General features: G+C 40.9%; 1 protein-coding gene across 1 annotated transcript in view; it reads left to right on the top strand.

Annotated features, from left to right (window-relative positions):
- SGCD (sarcoglycan delta) overlaps positions 1-16,281 on the top strand; it is a 249,246-nt gene that overhangs the window by 75,674 nt on the left and 157,291 nt on the right. Inside the window, 1 exon segment of the mRNA XM_017854388.1 lies at positions 11,134-11,221. Coding sequence (XP_017709877.1) covers positions 11,134-11,221 — 88 coding nt within the window.

The raw sequence follows: 16,281 nt of genomic DNA, 5'->3' as shown, positions 1-16,281 counted from the left end.
TATGAGGATGATGCAGGCCTCATAAAATGAGTTAGGGAGGATTCCCTCTTTTTCTATTGATTGGAATAGTTTCAGAAGAAATGGTACCAGCTCCTCTTTGCATCTCTGGAAGAATTCAACTGTGAATCCATCTGGTCTTGGACTTTTTTTGGTTGGTAGGCTATTAATTCTTACCTCAATTTCAGAGCCTATTGGCTATTGGTCTATTCAGGGATTCAACTTCTTCCTGGTTTAGTCTTGGGAGAGTGTAAGTGTCCAGGAAATTATCTATTTCTTCTAGCTTTTCTAGTTTATTTGTGTAGAGCTGTTTATAATATTCTCTGATGATCATTTGTATTTCTGTGGGGTCCGTGGTGATATCCCCTTTATCATTTCTTATTGCATCTGTTTGATTCTTCTCTCTTTTCTTCTTTATTAGTGTTGCTAGTGGTCTATCAATTTTGTTGATCTTTTCAAAAAACCAACTCCTAGATTCACTTATTTTTTGAAGGGATTTTTATGCCTCTATCTCCTTCAGTTCTGCTCTGATCTTAGTTATTTCTTGCCTTCTGCTAGGTTTTGAATTTATTCGCTCTTGCTTCTCTAGTTCTTTTAATTGTGATGTTAGGGTGTCAATTTTAGATCTTTCCTGCTTTCTCTTGTGGGCATTTAGTGCTATAAATTTCCCTCTACATACTGCTTTAAATGTGTCCCAGAGATTCTGGTATGTTGTGTCTTTGTTCTCATTGGTTTCAAAGAACATCTTTATTTCTGCCTTCATTTTGTTATTTACCCTGTAGTCATTCTGGAGCAGGTTGTTCAGTTTCCATGTAGGTGTGCAGTTTTGAGTGAGTTTCTTAATCCTGAGTCCTAATTTGATTGCACTGTGGTCTGAGAAACAGTTTGTTGTGATTTCTGTTCTTTTACATTTGCCGAGGAGTGCTTTACTTCCAATTATGTGGTCAATTTTGGAATAAGTGTGATGTTGTGCTGAGAAGAATGTATATTCTGTTGATTTGGGGTGTTGAGTTCTGTAGGTGTCTATTAGGTCTTCTTGTTGCAGAGCTGAGTTCAAGTCCTGGATATCCTTGTTAACCTTCTGTCTTGTTAATCTGTCTAATACCGACAGCGGGGTGTTAAAGTCTCCCATTATTATTGTGTGGGAGTCTAAGTCTCCTTGTAGGTCTCTAAGGACTTGCTTTGTGAATCTGGGTGTTCCTGCATTGGGTGCATATATATTTAGGATAGTTAGCTTTTCTTGTTGAATTGATCCCTTTACCATTATGTAATGGCCTTCTTTGTCTCTTTTGATTGATCTTTGTTGGTTTACAATCTGTTTTATCAGAGACTAGAATTGCAACCCCTACTATTTTTTGCTTTCCATTTGCTTGGTAGATCTTCCTCCATCCCTTTATTTTGAGCCTATGTGTGTCTCTGCATGTGAGATGTGTCTCCTGAGTATAGCACATGGATGGGTCTTGACTCTTTATCCAGTTTTCCAGTCTGTGTCTTTTAATTGGGGCATTTAGCCCATTTACATTTTAGGTTAATATTGGTATGTGAGAATTTGATCCTGTGATTATGATGTTAGCTGGTTATTTTGCCCTTTAGTTGATGCAGTTTCTTCCTAGCATTGATGGCCTTTACAATTTGGCATGTTTTTGCAGTGGCTAGTATGGGTTGTTTCTTTCCGTATTTAGTGCTTCCTTCAGGAGCTCTCATAAGGCAGACCTAGTGGTGACAAAATCTCTCAGCATTTGCTTGTCTGTAAAGGATTTTATTTCTCCTTAACTTATGAAGCTTAGTTTGGCTGGATAAGAAATTCTGGGTTGAAAATTCCCTTCTTTAAGAGTATTGAATATTGGCCCCACTGTCTTCTGGCTTGTAGAGTTTCTACCAAGAGATCTGCTGTTTGTCTGTTGAGCTTCCCTTTGTAGGTAACCTTTCTGGCGCCCTTAACATTTTTTCCTTCATTTCAACTTTTGTGAATCTGACAATTATGTGTCCTGGGGTTGCTCTTCTTAAGGAGTATCTTTGTGGTGTTCTCTGTATTTCCTCAATTTGAATGTTGGCCTGCTGTGCTAGGTTGGGGAAGTTCTCTTGGATAATATTCTGAAGAGTGTTTTTCAACTTGGTTCCATTCTCTCTGTCACTTTTGGTTACACCAATGAAATGTAGATTTGGTGTTTTCTCATAGTCCCATATTTCTTGGAGGCTTTGTTCATTTCTTTTTACTCTTGTTTCTCTAAACTTCTCTTCTCACTTTATTTCGTTACTTTGATCTTCAATCACTGATACCCTTTCTTCTACTTGCTTGAATCAGCTATTAAAACTTGTGCATGTGTCACGTAGTTCTCATGCCATAGTTTTCAGCTCCATCAGGTCATTTAAGCTCTTCTCTACACTGTTTATTCTAGTTAACCATTCATCTAATCTTTTCAAGGTTTTTAGCTTCTTTGTGATAGGTTCGAACATCCTCCTTTAGCTCAGAGAAGTTTGTTATTACTGACCTTCTGAAGCCTACTTCTGTCAGCTCATCAAAGTCATTCTCCATCCAGCTTTGTTCCATTGCTGGTGAGGAGCTGTGATCCTTTGGAGGAGAAGAGTCACTCTGGTTTTTAGAATTTTCAGCTTTTCTGCTCTGGTTTCTCCCCATCTTTGTGGTTTTATCTACCTTTGGTCTTTGATGTTGGTGACCTACAGATGGGGTTTTGGTGTGGATGTCCTTTTTGTTGATGTTGATACTATTCCTTTCTGTTTGTTAGTTTTCCTTCTAACAATCAGATCCCTCAGCTGCAGGTCTTTTGGAGTTTGCTGGAGGTCCACTCCAGACCCTGTTTGCCTGAGTGTCACCAGCAGAGGCTGCAGAATAGCAAATGTTGCAGAACAGCAAATATTGCTGCCTGATCCTTCCTCTGGAAGCTTCACCCCAGAGGGGCACCTGCCTGTATGAGGTGTCAGTTGGCCCCTACTAGGAGGTGTCTCCCAGTTAGGCTACACAGGGGTCAGGGACCCACTAGAGGAGGCAGTCTTTCTGTTCTGTGAGCTCAAACACTGTACTGGGAGAACCGCTGCTGTCTTCAGAGCTATCAGACAGGGATGTTTAAGTCTGCAGAAGTTTCTGCTGCCTTTTTTTCAGCTGTGCCCTGTCCCCGGAGGTGGAGTCTACAGAGGCAGCAGACCTGGCTGAGCTGCACTGGGCTCTGCCCAGTTCAAGGTTCCCCAGCCACTTTATTTACCTACTCAAGCCTCAGCAATGGTGGACACCCCTCCCTCTGCCAGGATGCTGCCTCGCAGGTTGATCTCAGACTGCTGTGCTAGCAGTGAGCAAGGCTCCATGGGTGTGGGACCTGCTGAGCTAGACGCGGGATATAATCTCCAGCTGTGCCATTTGCTAAGACCATTGGAAAAGTGTAGTATTTGGGTGGGAATCTCCTATTTTTCCAGGTACCGTCTGAAATGGCTTCCCTTGGCTAGGAAGGGGAAATCCCCCAACCTCTTGCACTTCCCAGATGAGGCAATGCCCCACCCTGCTTCACCTCACCCTCTGTGGGCTGCACTCACTGTCCAACCAGTCCCAGTGAGATGAACCAGGTACCTCAGTTGGAAATGCAGAAATCACCCTCTTCTCCATCTGTTATGCTGGGAGCTACAGACTGGAGCTGTTCCTATTCAGCCATCTTGGAACAGACCTGGGGGCTCAAATTTTTTAGCTTATATTTTAAGAATGGCTACTTACATATTATGGGAACGTTTTTTATAGAACCCTGGGAAATGCTAGCAAGAAGGCTCAGGCAGTTAGAAGAGATGTTGTTTTGTATGTTGTGAAGATGAAATTGTCATCTGAGAAACAGAAGAGTGCATTGTTCATTGTCAAGTGCCACCTTCCCAGCCTGTCTCTGATCTCATAGGGGTTTGGGATTGTTATATGAGTGTTAATTTTGTCTTTCTAAATGCAGAACAAAGATCTAGACTACCTTTTATACTCCTGTTATAGTTCCTGGTACTGTGATGGTTGCATAAAAGGGCAACAAATTGAGCTCTAGCATTCCTGATCACAGCCATGTAAGGATAAAACATCTGCCTCTTTACATACCCAAAAGCAACCTCTGTGATAGCTGCACTCCCACAGAACTGAGTCCAGGTTATACTCCGTTACTTTGGGCTCTTGGGTTGGATGTTGAGGAAGTCATTCTTAGCCAAGACATCCCAGTTAATCTTCTTATCTGACCTTACCCCTAAAGAAGAAAATGTATCAGTAATTTTTTCTCCTATGCAGTTTGCTGCATTTCAGGAAGCTTGACCAGCAAATTAGAATTAAAACTTTATTTTATGTCTCCTTCTGATTTCCTTATTCCTAGATATATGTATGTAATTCAAGCCCATCTCCCCACTATCCTTTGGACACACACAGATGCACACAGGTGCATGCATGCACACATGTGCACACACACATACACACAGTAGGAGAACCACTGATTTTTCACTTCCTGAGAAGTTTCTTTGAATTCTTTGTAACCTTGAAACTATGAGAGATTTGCCTTGAGATATTACCTTTAAGTTAACAATTATGTTTTAATATGTCTGTCCTCTTAGAGGAGCCCCACTGATGATGTCTAGAGAGAGCAAAAAGCAAATTTTAAGCTGCCAGAAAGAGTCAACATGGAAATGCACAAAATTTTCTGAGAGTTGACAGCTGAGATAGTGTAATTGTGAACACTTTTATAAAGGAGCTTTTAGTATACTGTGGAAGGCACAGAGGAACTTAAAAGACATGATGTAGGATTGAAGGAAATGCCAACTGTGCACCCTAATACATCAGACTCCTAGGCATTTCACACTTAACATTTCCAAAGCTGAACCTTCAAACCCCAAACCTCCCGCCTACCAAACTCTCCCTTCAAATATTCACTCCCTCACCTCCTGCTCTGTAGCTCAGTAAATGGCTGTTGCCTCTCCAATTGCCAAGCAACATAAGGGTTATCCCTCACTCTGCCTCCTTTCTCATTCCCAAGCACCGTCAGTTACCAACCCCTGACAGTTCTAAAAATGTAACTTTTCTTCTACTACCTCCACTTCAGTTCAGGTGGCTATTGTTTCTTAGCTGGGTGACTACAATAATCTACCTGGCCTCTCATATCATGTACTCCTCTTTCCAGCACACCCCACAAGGTAACCAGAGTGATCATGTTTAGCTCACACCTTCTCCTGCTTAAAACTCTTCAGTGACTTCTCATGTCTGAATAAAGTTCAAAACCCTTAAAATGGAGTATAAAATCAAAATGGGTAGATAGACTTGCCAGATATCTGGACATACCACAAAGCCACAGAAACAAAGATAATATGAGGTTGGTATAAGAATAGATAGATAATAAGACAGCCTACAAGTCTGAGTCAGACTCAGATATATTTGGGAATTAATATGTGCCAAAGTGATTGTTCGGTAGATAGTGTTAAGGAAACTGCCTTCCATGTGAATTCCTATGTAACTACATGCTGAAGTAGACTCCAGAGAGAATAAAGACTTAATATGAAAAGTAAAACTCAAATGTTGATAGAAGAAAATATATAGAATGAACTAGGAAAGGAAAGGATTTCTTTGTGAAAAATCCCAAGACACAATCCATTAGGAGAAACAAATGTTTTTCTTACATCAAAAGTAAACATTTCTGTTCATCAAAGAACAGCATGAGCAATGTTAAATTGTTCTCTCTCCCTTGGGCATCAGACTCCAAGCACATAGTCTTTCTCTCTGTCCCTTAAGTATACCAAGCTCTTTTTCGCAGAGGGCCAAATACACTTGCCTGTGTCTCTGTCTGAAAAGTTCTTTGTTTTCTGGTTCAGGTAATCAGTTCTCACTCATCCCTGTGATCTTTGCTAAAATGTCTTTCCCTTAACAAGGCCTTTCCTGACCACCCGAGTTAGAGGAGGTCTCACTGTGTGTGATCTCATTTCACCTTCTACTTTGTGTTCACTGCACACATTGAGATTGCGATTATATGATCACTTACAGAACGCAGTTCAGTGTCTATGTCCCTTGGCAGTTTGTAAACTCCAGCAGACCAGGGGTACCTGCTCAGCCCTTAGGACAGTACTTTATGCTTAGAAGATACTTGAAAATATTAATACAGTGGATTAATAAGGGGCAGTTGGGGCACATTCACTGCCACATGCCAGATGAGTGCTACATGACCAGCGTACATTCCAGGCATCTTTTGACCTTTATGTCTGCAAGAATTTGAGTAATAATGTGTGCTGCTGCTTCTTTCTGTCACCTAGAGACTCAACATCTCAAGTCTAATTTGTATCTTCTACCATTCCTTGCACTGCATTAGGAAGTGAACAAATATTTGCTGGCTGTATATCTATATGGCCTCCTCCCATCACACTAAGTTTTCTATGTTTAGATTATCACATCATTCATGCTTAATGGCTTGCCTTTTGAAAACTGACAGTTACTGTCAACCTTTATTTGATTATTTCTTTTGTTGACAACTCTCACTCTCTGTTGACTCTTAATTTGATCTGAGCATTCAGTTATTCAGCAAATATTTATTGAAAGCCTAATGGGTGCCAGGAATATGTGGGGCACTAGAAAAGCTGGCAGTCCCCTTGCAGTGGTGACAGATGAACATGACTCCTCAAAGGAATCATTGAGACAAAACAGCTAAACTTAGTGAAGTATTGAGAGAGACCAAAATGCTCCCAAATTTGGGCACAATGCAGAGAGTAGCTGAATAGGAATGCTACAATGGGAAAATTGGACTGTTTCCCAGCTTATTTTGAGAAGGAGCTTCACAGTATAGCTTCATTATTCATGACTGGAAAAAAACTTTCAAAACAATAGAAATCTACCCAAGCATATTTATAAAAAGAGACTCCAAGAAAATAGAAATAACTGTACTATAGTACTGTTCAGTAACTTGTTATGCTTTTAAAAGGATCCATTCAGAGACAACTTAAAGCATCCTATCGAAAATAATAATGTTAATAGTAGAGATATTTGATGCTTGCTGAAGAGAGACTTACAAACTTTCCTTTGAACATGATTTTAATGACAAATCTTACTTTGTAGAAGTCAGTTTTTTTCCAGGGGATATTCAAAGTTGGTGTTATTTTAGTAAACACAGATCACTGCAACCAATGCCTTTTGATAATGACTGTGGGGAAGTCACTACATTCTGACTATCCAGTATTGCGAGCCTTCCAGAAGAATGGTTGTGCAGAGAGAGCCCTGGGTGAAGAACTTGCTGTGAGAGGACCCATGGACTATTCCTTTAGTATTTCCAAAGGCAAAATCTCATGGAAATATATTTTGTCTCAATATAAGGGAGAATTTTCTAATGTGATCAAAAGTGAAATCATTTGTCCACAGTGTATCAAACTCCCTGCCTACCCAAAGATGGGGTCCTTTCCAAGGTCTCTTCCTGAAACTCAAGATCTTAGAATTTTGCAGCCTAATACAGCTTTCAATTATATGTAAAAATACTTTATATTTTATGATAGTTTTATATGTACCATAAAACTGTGAAGTGAGTACAGGGTGTTTCTATACATCCCAAACTCAGGCTTTCCTATTAATATCTAACATTGGTAGGTAAATTTTGTCATAATTAATGAACCAATAATGATACATTATTATGAAAGTCCACCCTCTATTTCGATTACCTTGGTTTTGTTTTTTTTTTTTTTTTTTAATTTTAAGTAATATCCTTTTTCTGTCCAAGGTTTCTATCCACGTTATGTATAGCTCTCATGTCTCCCTATGCTCTTGGCTGTGATAGTGTCTCAGATTTTCTTTGGTTTTGATGACCTCGACAGTTTTGAAGAGTACTGGTAAGGTATTTTGTAAAATGGCCATCAATTGATATTTGCTATTTCCTCATGTTTAGATGGGGATTATGGATGTTGAGGAGGAAGACCACAGAGGCAAAGTGCCATTGTCTTTTTAGCATATGAAGGGTGTGTGCTATCAACATAATATACCAGTCTTGATGTTGATTTTGATCAGCTGGCTGAGGTAGTGTTGGTCAGATATCTCAACTGTAAAATTACTCTTCCCTTTCTATGTGGTGCTCTTAGAAATGAAGATACTAGGCACAAATCACCATTAAGGAGTGAGGATTTCATCTACGTAGAATTTTTGGAATTCCTCTATCTGGGTAGATTTGACTATTCATCCTCATTTATCTGTTCATTTATATCTGTATACACTCATGGATATTTATTTTATGCTCTGGGTTATAATGCAATACTGCATTATTTGTTTTGTTCCTCAAATGCTTTCAACTTTAGCTGTTGAGAGTTCTTTCGATTGTCTTCTGTGTCGCTTTGACATACCCCTGATTGTAAGGTTTTTGGTTTATTTGTTTTTTAAACACTTCCTTTCTGGCATTAAAAGATGTTGCAGCCTCATGTTGAGGATTTCTTGCCCCAGAACTGGTGTCAGCCATTTCTCTAAGGAGCTCACCTAATGTAGCTTTTGTTTGTTTGTTTATAGTTTTAAAGTATTTCTAGAGTCATTGCAGGTACTTTACACATATTTTTCTTGATTTTGAGGGGTCTTTTTTACAACATCATTATGTAACCTTTAACTTCATTTCACAGATGCAGAAACTAAAAGAGAAATGATTTACCCAAGGCCACGCAGTTACCATAGAAGTAGAGTTGTCATAAAGCCTAAATTGTTTGACTCCAAAGCTCACACTCTGCACATTTACTTTACAAGGTCAGTCTAAATTGTTACCTAAGTTAATGTTAGATAGAAACAGTGCTGCTGTGATCAGCCTGCCCTTTTGTTAGGAGGAAAGGTGAAAACCAGCTGAGCTTTCCTCTGGTTAGTTTTCCCTCAGGATTCCAGCCACACTGAGAGTTCAAAGCCTTTCCTGAATGTGGGAGTTGTTGTGTGCTATCTCGTGGTTTTCACTGTTTATCTGAATTCCCAGATCAGATTGTTAGCTCTTCAGAGAGCAAGGAAAATATACTACACTCTAGGATTATTAAGGTAAGTAACTTCTGGCAGCCACATCACATCAAAACAGGCTGTGATGATATGGTTGCTATCAAATACAAATATCAAAATCTGCACCTTTCATACCAGGAGAGCATGAATCTTGATTGAAGTGATATCACATTGTCTCCCCTTTCCTCCACTTTTGAAAGCCACCCAGGGATGGGTGTTGGCTGCCATTCTGCCGTGTGTAGGTGGCTGGACTGGACTGGCCAATCCAGTCTGCATCCCCACCAGTTTTAGAAGGAAAAAGACATTAAACAGCCCCACAATTTTATTACCTTTGTGACCTTCTTTTTTCATTTCAATAGATAAAATTGTATCTATTCTTTTCAAGGCTTAGCCCAAGTATTCATTTCTTCAGGAACTCTTCTTTGCTTCCCACTCCACAGCCCCAAGCTGAGAGTAATCTCACCCTTCAGGAAGTCCCCAAACATCTTGTAGCTCTGTAATCACTCTTGTTATTCTCTGCCTAGCATATTTGTGACCATCTCCTAGTGTCCATTAGAATATAAGACTTAGAAGGTAAAGACTGAGCTTTGCCTACCTTCTGCTTGCTCACAACTTGTGGGACAATGATTTTTACGTATTTGGGGCTCAACGCATTGAGTTATTATTGAATTTTCAGGCAGGTATATACCATATGGTGACAAAGGTTCAGAAAGGTAGGAATGGCTGCCAGATTCCTTTACCATTGTTCTTTGTCAGAGAGTCACCCTTTAATTTCTGGCTTTGCTTTACCCTAAGAAAATGACAACTTCTAAACCAAGGGTTGGCACACAATGGCCTTTGAGCTACATTCAACCCTCTGCCTCTTCTTGTATCACCAGTGATCTAGGAATGTTTTCATGTTTTAAGTGATGGGAGGGAGAGACAAAACACAAAAAGAATAATATCTCATGGCATATTCAGTTTATATTAAATTTTAAATATAAAATTGAAATTTTATGAAATTTAGATGTCATTTTCCATGAAAAATATTTAATGAAATACAGTCATACCCTCTTTGTTTATGTATGGCCTAAGACAAGTTTTACACTGAAACAGCAGAGTTGAGTAGTTACAACAGGGACATACATCCCATGAAACCTAAAATATTCAGTGTCAGGACTTTCAACAAAACGTGTGCAGCCGGGCACGGTGGCTCACGCCTGTAATCCCAACACTTTGGGAGGCCGAGAGGGGCGGATCACGAGGTCAGGAAATCGAGACCATCCTGGCTAACATGGTGAAACCCCGTCTCTACTAAACATACCAAAAAAAAACTAGCTGGGCGCAGTGGCGGGCACCTGTAGTCCCAGCTACTGGGGAGGCTGAGGCAGGAGAATGGCGTGAACCCGGGAGGCGGAGCTTGCAGTGAGCCCAGATCTCTCCACCGCACTCCAGCCTGGGCGACTGAGCAAGACTCCGCCTCAAAAAAACAACAACAAAAAAAAGTGTGCCAGATCCTATTCTGAGTCATGCCCAGAAATGTGTACCACTGTGTGAAAGAGTTGGGGAGCCCTTTAGATAAAGGGCAGAGTAGATACAGGCACAAACGTCCTGGAGGAAAAGGAATCTGGAGACAAGAAAAGGAAGAAAAGGCAGGCAGAGGCATACCTGGGGACCTCACATCTCCTGGGTTTTTTTATGCATGCATTGCAAACATCTCCACAAAGGATTCTTATAGTTTGTGGGTATGCCCAAGGGGCAGATCCTGGGTATTTTACAGAACCTTCCTGCTCTTCCGTAAGGACTCTGCATGGCTCCTTTGGAGAAAGGACAGCATTAGGAGTTTATCATTCATTTCTGATCATTCTTTGTACCAAGACTAACTAATATTTTCAGTAAGATCTAATAGGCTTTGTGTCTTAATTGTCTCTGATTCAAACACGATAATGTGTGTGTGTTCTGGGGGAATCTATATTGTGTGAGTGTGTGTGTGTGTGTGTATGTGTGTATTTCTTTGGAGGAAATCTGTTTTAGATAGTTGCTAGTTAGTTATCATGTACATAGGGATCATTAAACATTTGGAGTTTTTGAGTAAAGACACATTGATTGGAACTTGGCTAAAGCCATTTCAGCCCCTTGGAGAGTTGTAATGACAGTTCTTTTTGTTTAGAAATATATCATTTTCATGTGTTTCTCTTATTTTCTTATTGTAGGGTAATGCCCTGTACTTCAAGTCTGCCCGAAATGTTACAGTGAACATTCTCAATGACCAGACTAAAGTGCTAACTCAGCTTATAACAGGTAAGAAAAGGGAGAACTTAGCAGTGCCTGGCCCGTGCCAGGCACTCAGAAAACAGAATTAATGGTCAAAGGAAACACCATATGAACTTGAAAATAAAGTGTGCTAACACACTGTGTTGAGAAAGAGAATGTAGCATGTGTTCCATGATTCTACTAGAGGGTAGAATTCCATCTGTACACAAGTCAAACTTATGAAATCTAATGATACCTACTTAGTGGGGTAAGAAAAAAAACTTCTTCTACCTACTTAGTGGGGTAAGAAAAAAAATTTTTTTTCTAAGCAGATTTTCATAGAACATGGCCCCTAAATATAAGCCAGCTACTCATCTGGTGCTCAACCAAGGAAAAGCTTCTTGCTCCAGTGCTGGAGGAAAAACAGGCTATGTTGGATTGGTTGAGAGAAGAACGCAGTATCTACAAAGCCAGGGACCATACTTTATGGGCTGTGAAAGGGATTTTTAACTATAGTTTGAACCCATGCCATCTTTGCTGTACGTGCTGACTTTGAACCTAACTCAATTGCAAGATGTGGATGTATCTTTACTGAATATGTTTGTGTGTAATTCCTTTTAATAAAGCAGATCTGTGCCTAACAGCTGTGGAAAACACCCACTGGGTTTTAAGCTATAAATTCCTGAAATCTAAACAAGGACTGGTTATTCACAATCATGATTACAATGATAAACATGGACCTCATGATTTGGTAACATGTTGAGCAGCACAATCAATGCCCACTCTGTAAGCAGTGAACAGGGAGGCATTATGCACCCCCACAGTGGAAGGGAAAAGGAATGTGTGTGTGAATGGCATTGTTATACTTACAGACAGAAAATGCCATTTGTTTGGCTTCAGGAATAAGAGTTAAGTATACAGATGGACATTTTGAGAAGCCAGTTACCCAAATGCCTTGAAACTTTACTGTTATTGTGAATAAAATATCTGGAACCCACTAATAAAGCCATGGGGAAACAGGTACCTTTGTGCCCAGGTACCTTTGTGTCTTCACTCCTGGTGAGACAGCCTCACTCCCACTCTGCCCCTGGACTGCTGCAAATGGATGTCTAGAGATTCACAGCCAGTGGGTGACTTGGACCATCCGCCAATCAAGAAACTCAGGGATTGAAGGAACTGCTGCCCGGCAGAGCCCATAATCCATAAACATGTTGTTTCAGCGTGTGACTGGATCTTCCGCCTTGCTTATATAACATCTGGTCCACAGTCACAATGCTAAATAATTAAATAAACAGCTTCAGTAAGCAATGATTTAAGCAGCTTGTGTGAAAATTGGCTCCAGGAGGGTAATAAATCCAACCTCCAGCTCCCAGATTTTCACATTCGAAAGGAACTTATTTAGCCTGTTGATCATTTCCCATTTATTTGTAGTGAGAGATTTGGTTTACTTGAGAGATTTTGTTTTGATAAAGCTGGAACTGCCCAAATGACTATTACTCAGCAAAAGAGTGAGTCAGTCTATTTTTCCCCCCACCTCTTCCTCTCCCTACTCTTCTGACACCCTTTTTCCTCTCCCTTTCAGTGGTTCTCTCCCTTTTCCTTCCTCTTCCCCTCTCTCCTTTCACCCCTTTATCTCTCTCCTTCCTCTTCTCTCCTCTCGTCTCTTTTCTTCTTCCTCTCTTCCCTTGTTCCTTCCTCCTTCTCCCTCCTCCTGTGTCACTATTCTTGACTCTATCCCTCCAATGGTATTTGGTGTTTGTTTTCTGTCTCCCTATGATGAATTCTGGAGAAGATAATAGATATGTTTAAAACATCATTCTAAACACACAATACACACACGCGCAACACATACACCTTTAAAAGTTTTCCTCCAATGCACTCCTTTTACATTACATTAATGCACACAGTGGAAAAGCACCCAGCCATTCCAGCAGACAATACCTTCTAATGCCTGTTGTGCTGGGTGCTGTACTTATTGGAAAACAAATCACTCCTGTCTTCTCAGTAGTGAGGTCTGTGAAGGCAATCCTGAGGAATAAAGAATTTTGCTTACCTAAAGAATGTCTCAAAAACTCATTAGAAATTCTAATGTTAGATGTCCAGGAAGTCTTTTCACAGGAAACAATATTTCACATGACAGTTAAGTTCTCAAATTAGATCACAAATGCCTATTTGACCATAAGGCAGGCTGCTGATTTAGTATCTCAGTAGTGGGTCTGAATGGGGAACCCTCCTACCTACATGGAGGAAAGCAGTGGAGATGCTTTGGACAGCATCATCAGGGAGAGGGAATGGGGAAGGGTCCTAGCATTAAGAGAGTTGGGGAGAGAAATTAGGCTTGAAGGCCACCAGGCCTTTGCACCTCCCAGATTCATGGAGACTGTTGATGCATCCTGATGGGACTCCAGTTCTCCTCCCTGTTTAGGAGATTAATTAAGGAGGGACTCCACACATAGACTACACAGAGGGGGATTAACTCAAGATTAGTTTCACATTAGGAATAGTGGTTTTTTCCATCCCAGAGAACAGTGAGTTCAACATGTGACCTCCTGAACTGTCTCCAGCTCCATTTGCATTTTTCTCTAGAGTCATTTTTAAGGATTCCAGCCATATCCAGGGAATTTGGCAGCCCCAGGTGAAATCAACAAAGGACAAGCAGTCTGCACCACTGAGTCAGCAGTTGCTCTGTGGGGTTTTGGCTAAAACTACCAATTACTGAGCTTTAGATACCCAAATGGTTGTGGCTCTTGGTAAATTTCACTTTATGTTCTGTGAAGCCCTGGAAAGCAAGATAACTTAATTGTACTTTGTGTTCTCTGATTGCTGAAGCATACTTTCTATACTGCTATAGTCCTTTAGTATATGCTCCTGTATGCCTCACAGCTGTTCATAAGTTCAAAGTAACACAGGAAGGTGTCCTTAACTCCTCAGGGACCAGGTTGATGATACTGCCCAGGTCCACAGAGAAGAAGTCCAAGCATGTGTGTCCCCAAGTTATACAACCGCTTTTTTTTTATAGGAATGGATCAAAAACGGGCAAACTCTGCTCACCCTGTGCCCATCCTGAGGTCATCCATTCATTCATTAGTACTTCATTAACTTCCCATTCTCAATCTGCCTCCTCACAAAAATAAAGTAATAACCCTAAAGCGTTGACAAATATAATATAGATTTTATTCAAGGTTTTGATTCTATCAAGAAGAGAGCTGCATCTTAGCCTTTGCAGAAAAACTGAAGTCAAATCCCTCATTGGACATCTCAGCTCTTTCAAGATTTCCTTCTGTCCCTTGTCTCCAGTTTTCTATTTCTGCTTATCCTCACAGAGCTCATTTCCTGGATGTTCCAGATGTGCTGGCCCCAGACCCCTTCTCCTTCCTAGACAAATAAATGCCCCTTTCCTTCTGTGGAATAATTCTCAGAGCTCCATTCCAGACCTAGACCTGCCATTGTCTCTAACTTTGCGAGAGCCCTCCGCCTCACCGCCATTTGTTCTCCTCATCTGCAGCATCAAAGTGGTCAGATAAATTGACTTCCGGGTTCCATGATGCTTGGAAGTACTGTCCTATCTCTGCTGTTTCAATCTCCTACTCATTAGGGAGCCTTTCCAATGTCCTTCTTTGTGTTAGAGGGCTGGTGTGGACATACTGAAAAGGGATGAGGTCTGCGTAATAGACGTGATTATGTGAGTAAGAAAAGTGCACTAATAAGTACTCATCATGCATTCTTTTCCATGTGTTGTCACCACTGCAGTAGAATGGTGATGTCCACTCTTTCCTACACTCACAGCACTTTACCACACTAGATTTCTTTCTGTAAACACAATGTCATTCGATCCTTTCAAACTTTCTATAAATTCGATAGAGTAGGCAGTGATAGTCCAGTGTTATAGATGCAGAAACTGAGGTTCAGAAAGATCAAATGATTTGCCCCAAATCACGTTGCCACAGAATAAGACTGAGTTGGGAAATAATTCATGTCTTCTGATTCCTAGTCCGACAGTCTTAACAAAGAGAAAAGCCACCCCAGATGCCCAGTGGCTGGCTGGCGCTATCACCCTGGCCTTAACATTTTCCTGCTTCAATGTATATAATTACACAGAACACGCGCACCAGTCAAGGCTGGTCAGTGGCCCTGGTGGATCAAGACAAAACACAACACAAACATACAAACACAACTCTGGTCATGTGTGTACATAGCAAAACTATCAACATTTTCCAGATCACAAAAAAGACCAAACATCCCCCTCTCCTAGCTAATATGAGTGACTCTGTTTCTTTATTCGCCCACATTTTTAGCATTTCCCTGGTCTATCTTTCTTCTAGATAAGATTTACTCCCATTTCCTGATAGTATTTAATCCAGGGTAAACCCTTATTTCCTTCAATGTTCCCCAAAGTAATCTAATATAAGGTCACATCCTCTGAGAAGTCCTTTCTCATGGCTTCTTTCTGAGATGCCCTATGGTTTTCCTTATGTTGTATGCTGTCCCTCACTGCAGTGAGTAATAAACCCAATTTGTTCAACAGCAGGTGTGTTCCTAGTGGTCTTTGGCTGAAAGGCACTGGGACTCTCTCATTGCTATTTATTATTAAGTGATACTCTTTTGAGAAATATCAGAGAGAAAACAATTCCATGTCAGAATCTTCTGAACAATTTAGGAAAAAATACAAGATTTCTAGACTCTACCCTCCCTCAAATATTTTCTGTAGGAACTTCTTTTTTTTTTTTTTTTTTTTTGAGACGGAGTCTTGCTCTGTCGCCCGGGCTGGAGTGCAGTGGCCGGATCTCAGCTCACTGCACGCTCCGCCTTCCGGGTTTACGCCATTCTCCTGCCTCAGCCTCCCAAGTAGCTGGGACTATAGGCGCCCGCCACCTCGCCCGGCTAGCTTTTTGTATTTTTTTTAGTAGAGACGGGGTTTCACTGTGTTAGCCAGGATGGTCTCGATCTCCTGACCTCGTGATCCGCCCATCTCGGCCTCCCAAAGTGCTGGGATTACAGGCTTGAGCCACCGCGCCCGGCCTTCTGTAGGAACTTCTAGATGAAGAGATGGATTTCTTTTGATCTGAGCTAGGTTCAGTGAGAATGATTATACTCCTGGATTATTCCTG

The sequence above is a fragment of the Rhinopithecus bieti genome, unplaced genomic scaffold (genome assembly GCF_001698545.2).
Source record: "Rhinopithecus bieti isolate Rb0 unplaced genomic scaffold, ASM169854v2 scaffold_38833, whole genome shotgun sequence".
Classification (NCBI taxonomy): domain Eukaryota; kingdom Metazoa; phylum Chordata; class Mammalia; order Primates; family Cercopithecidae; genus Rhinopithecus; species Rhinopithecus bieti.
This window is presented reverse-complemented; position numbering and strand designations above follow the sequence as displayed.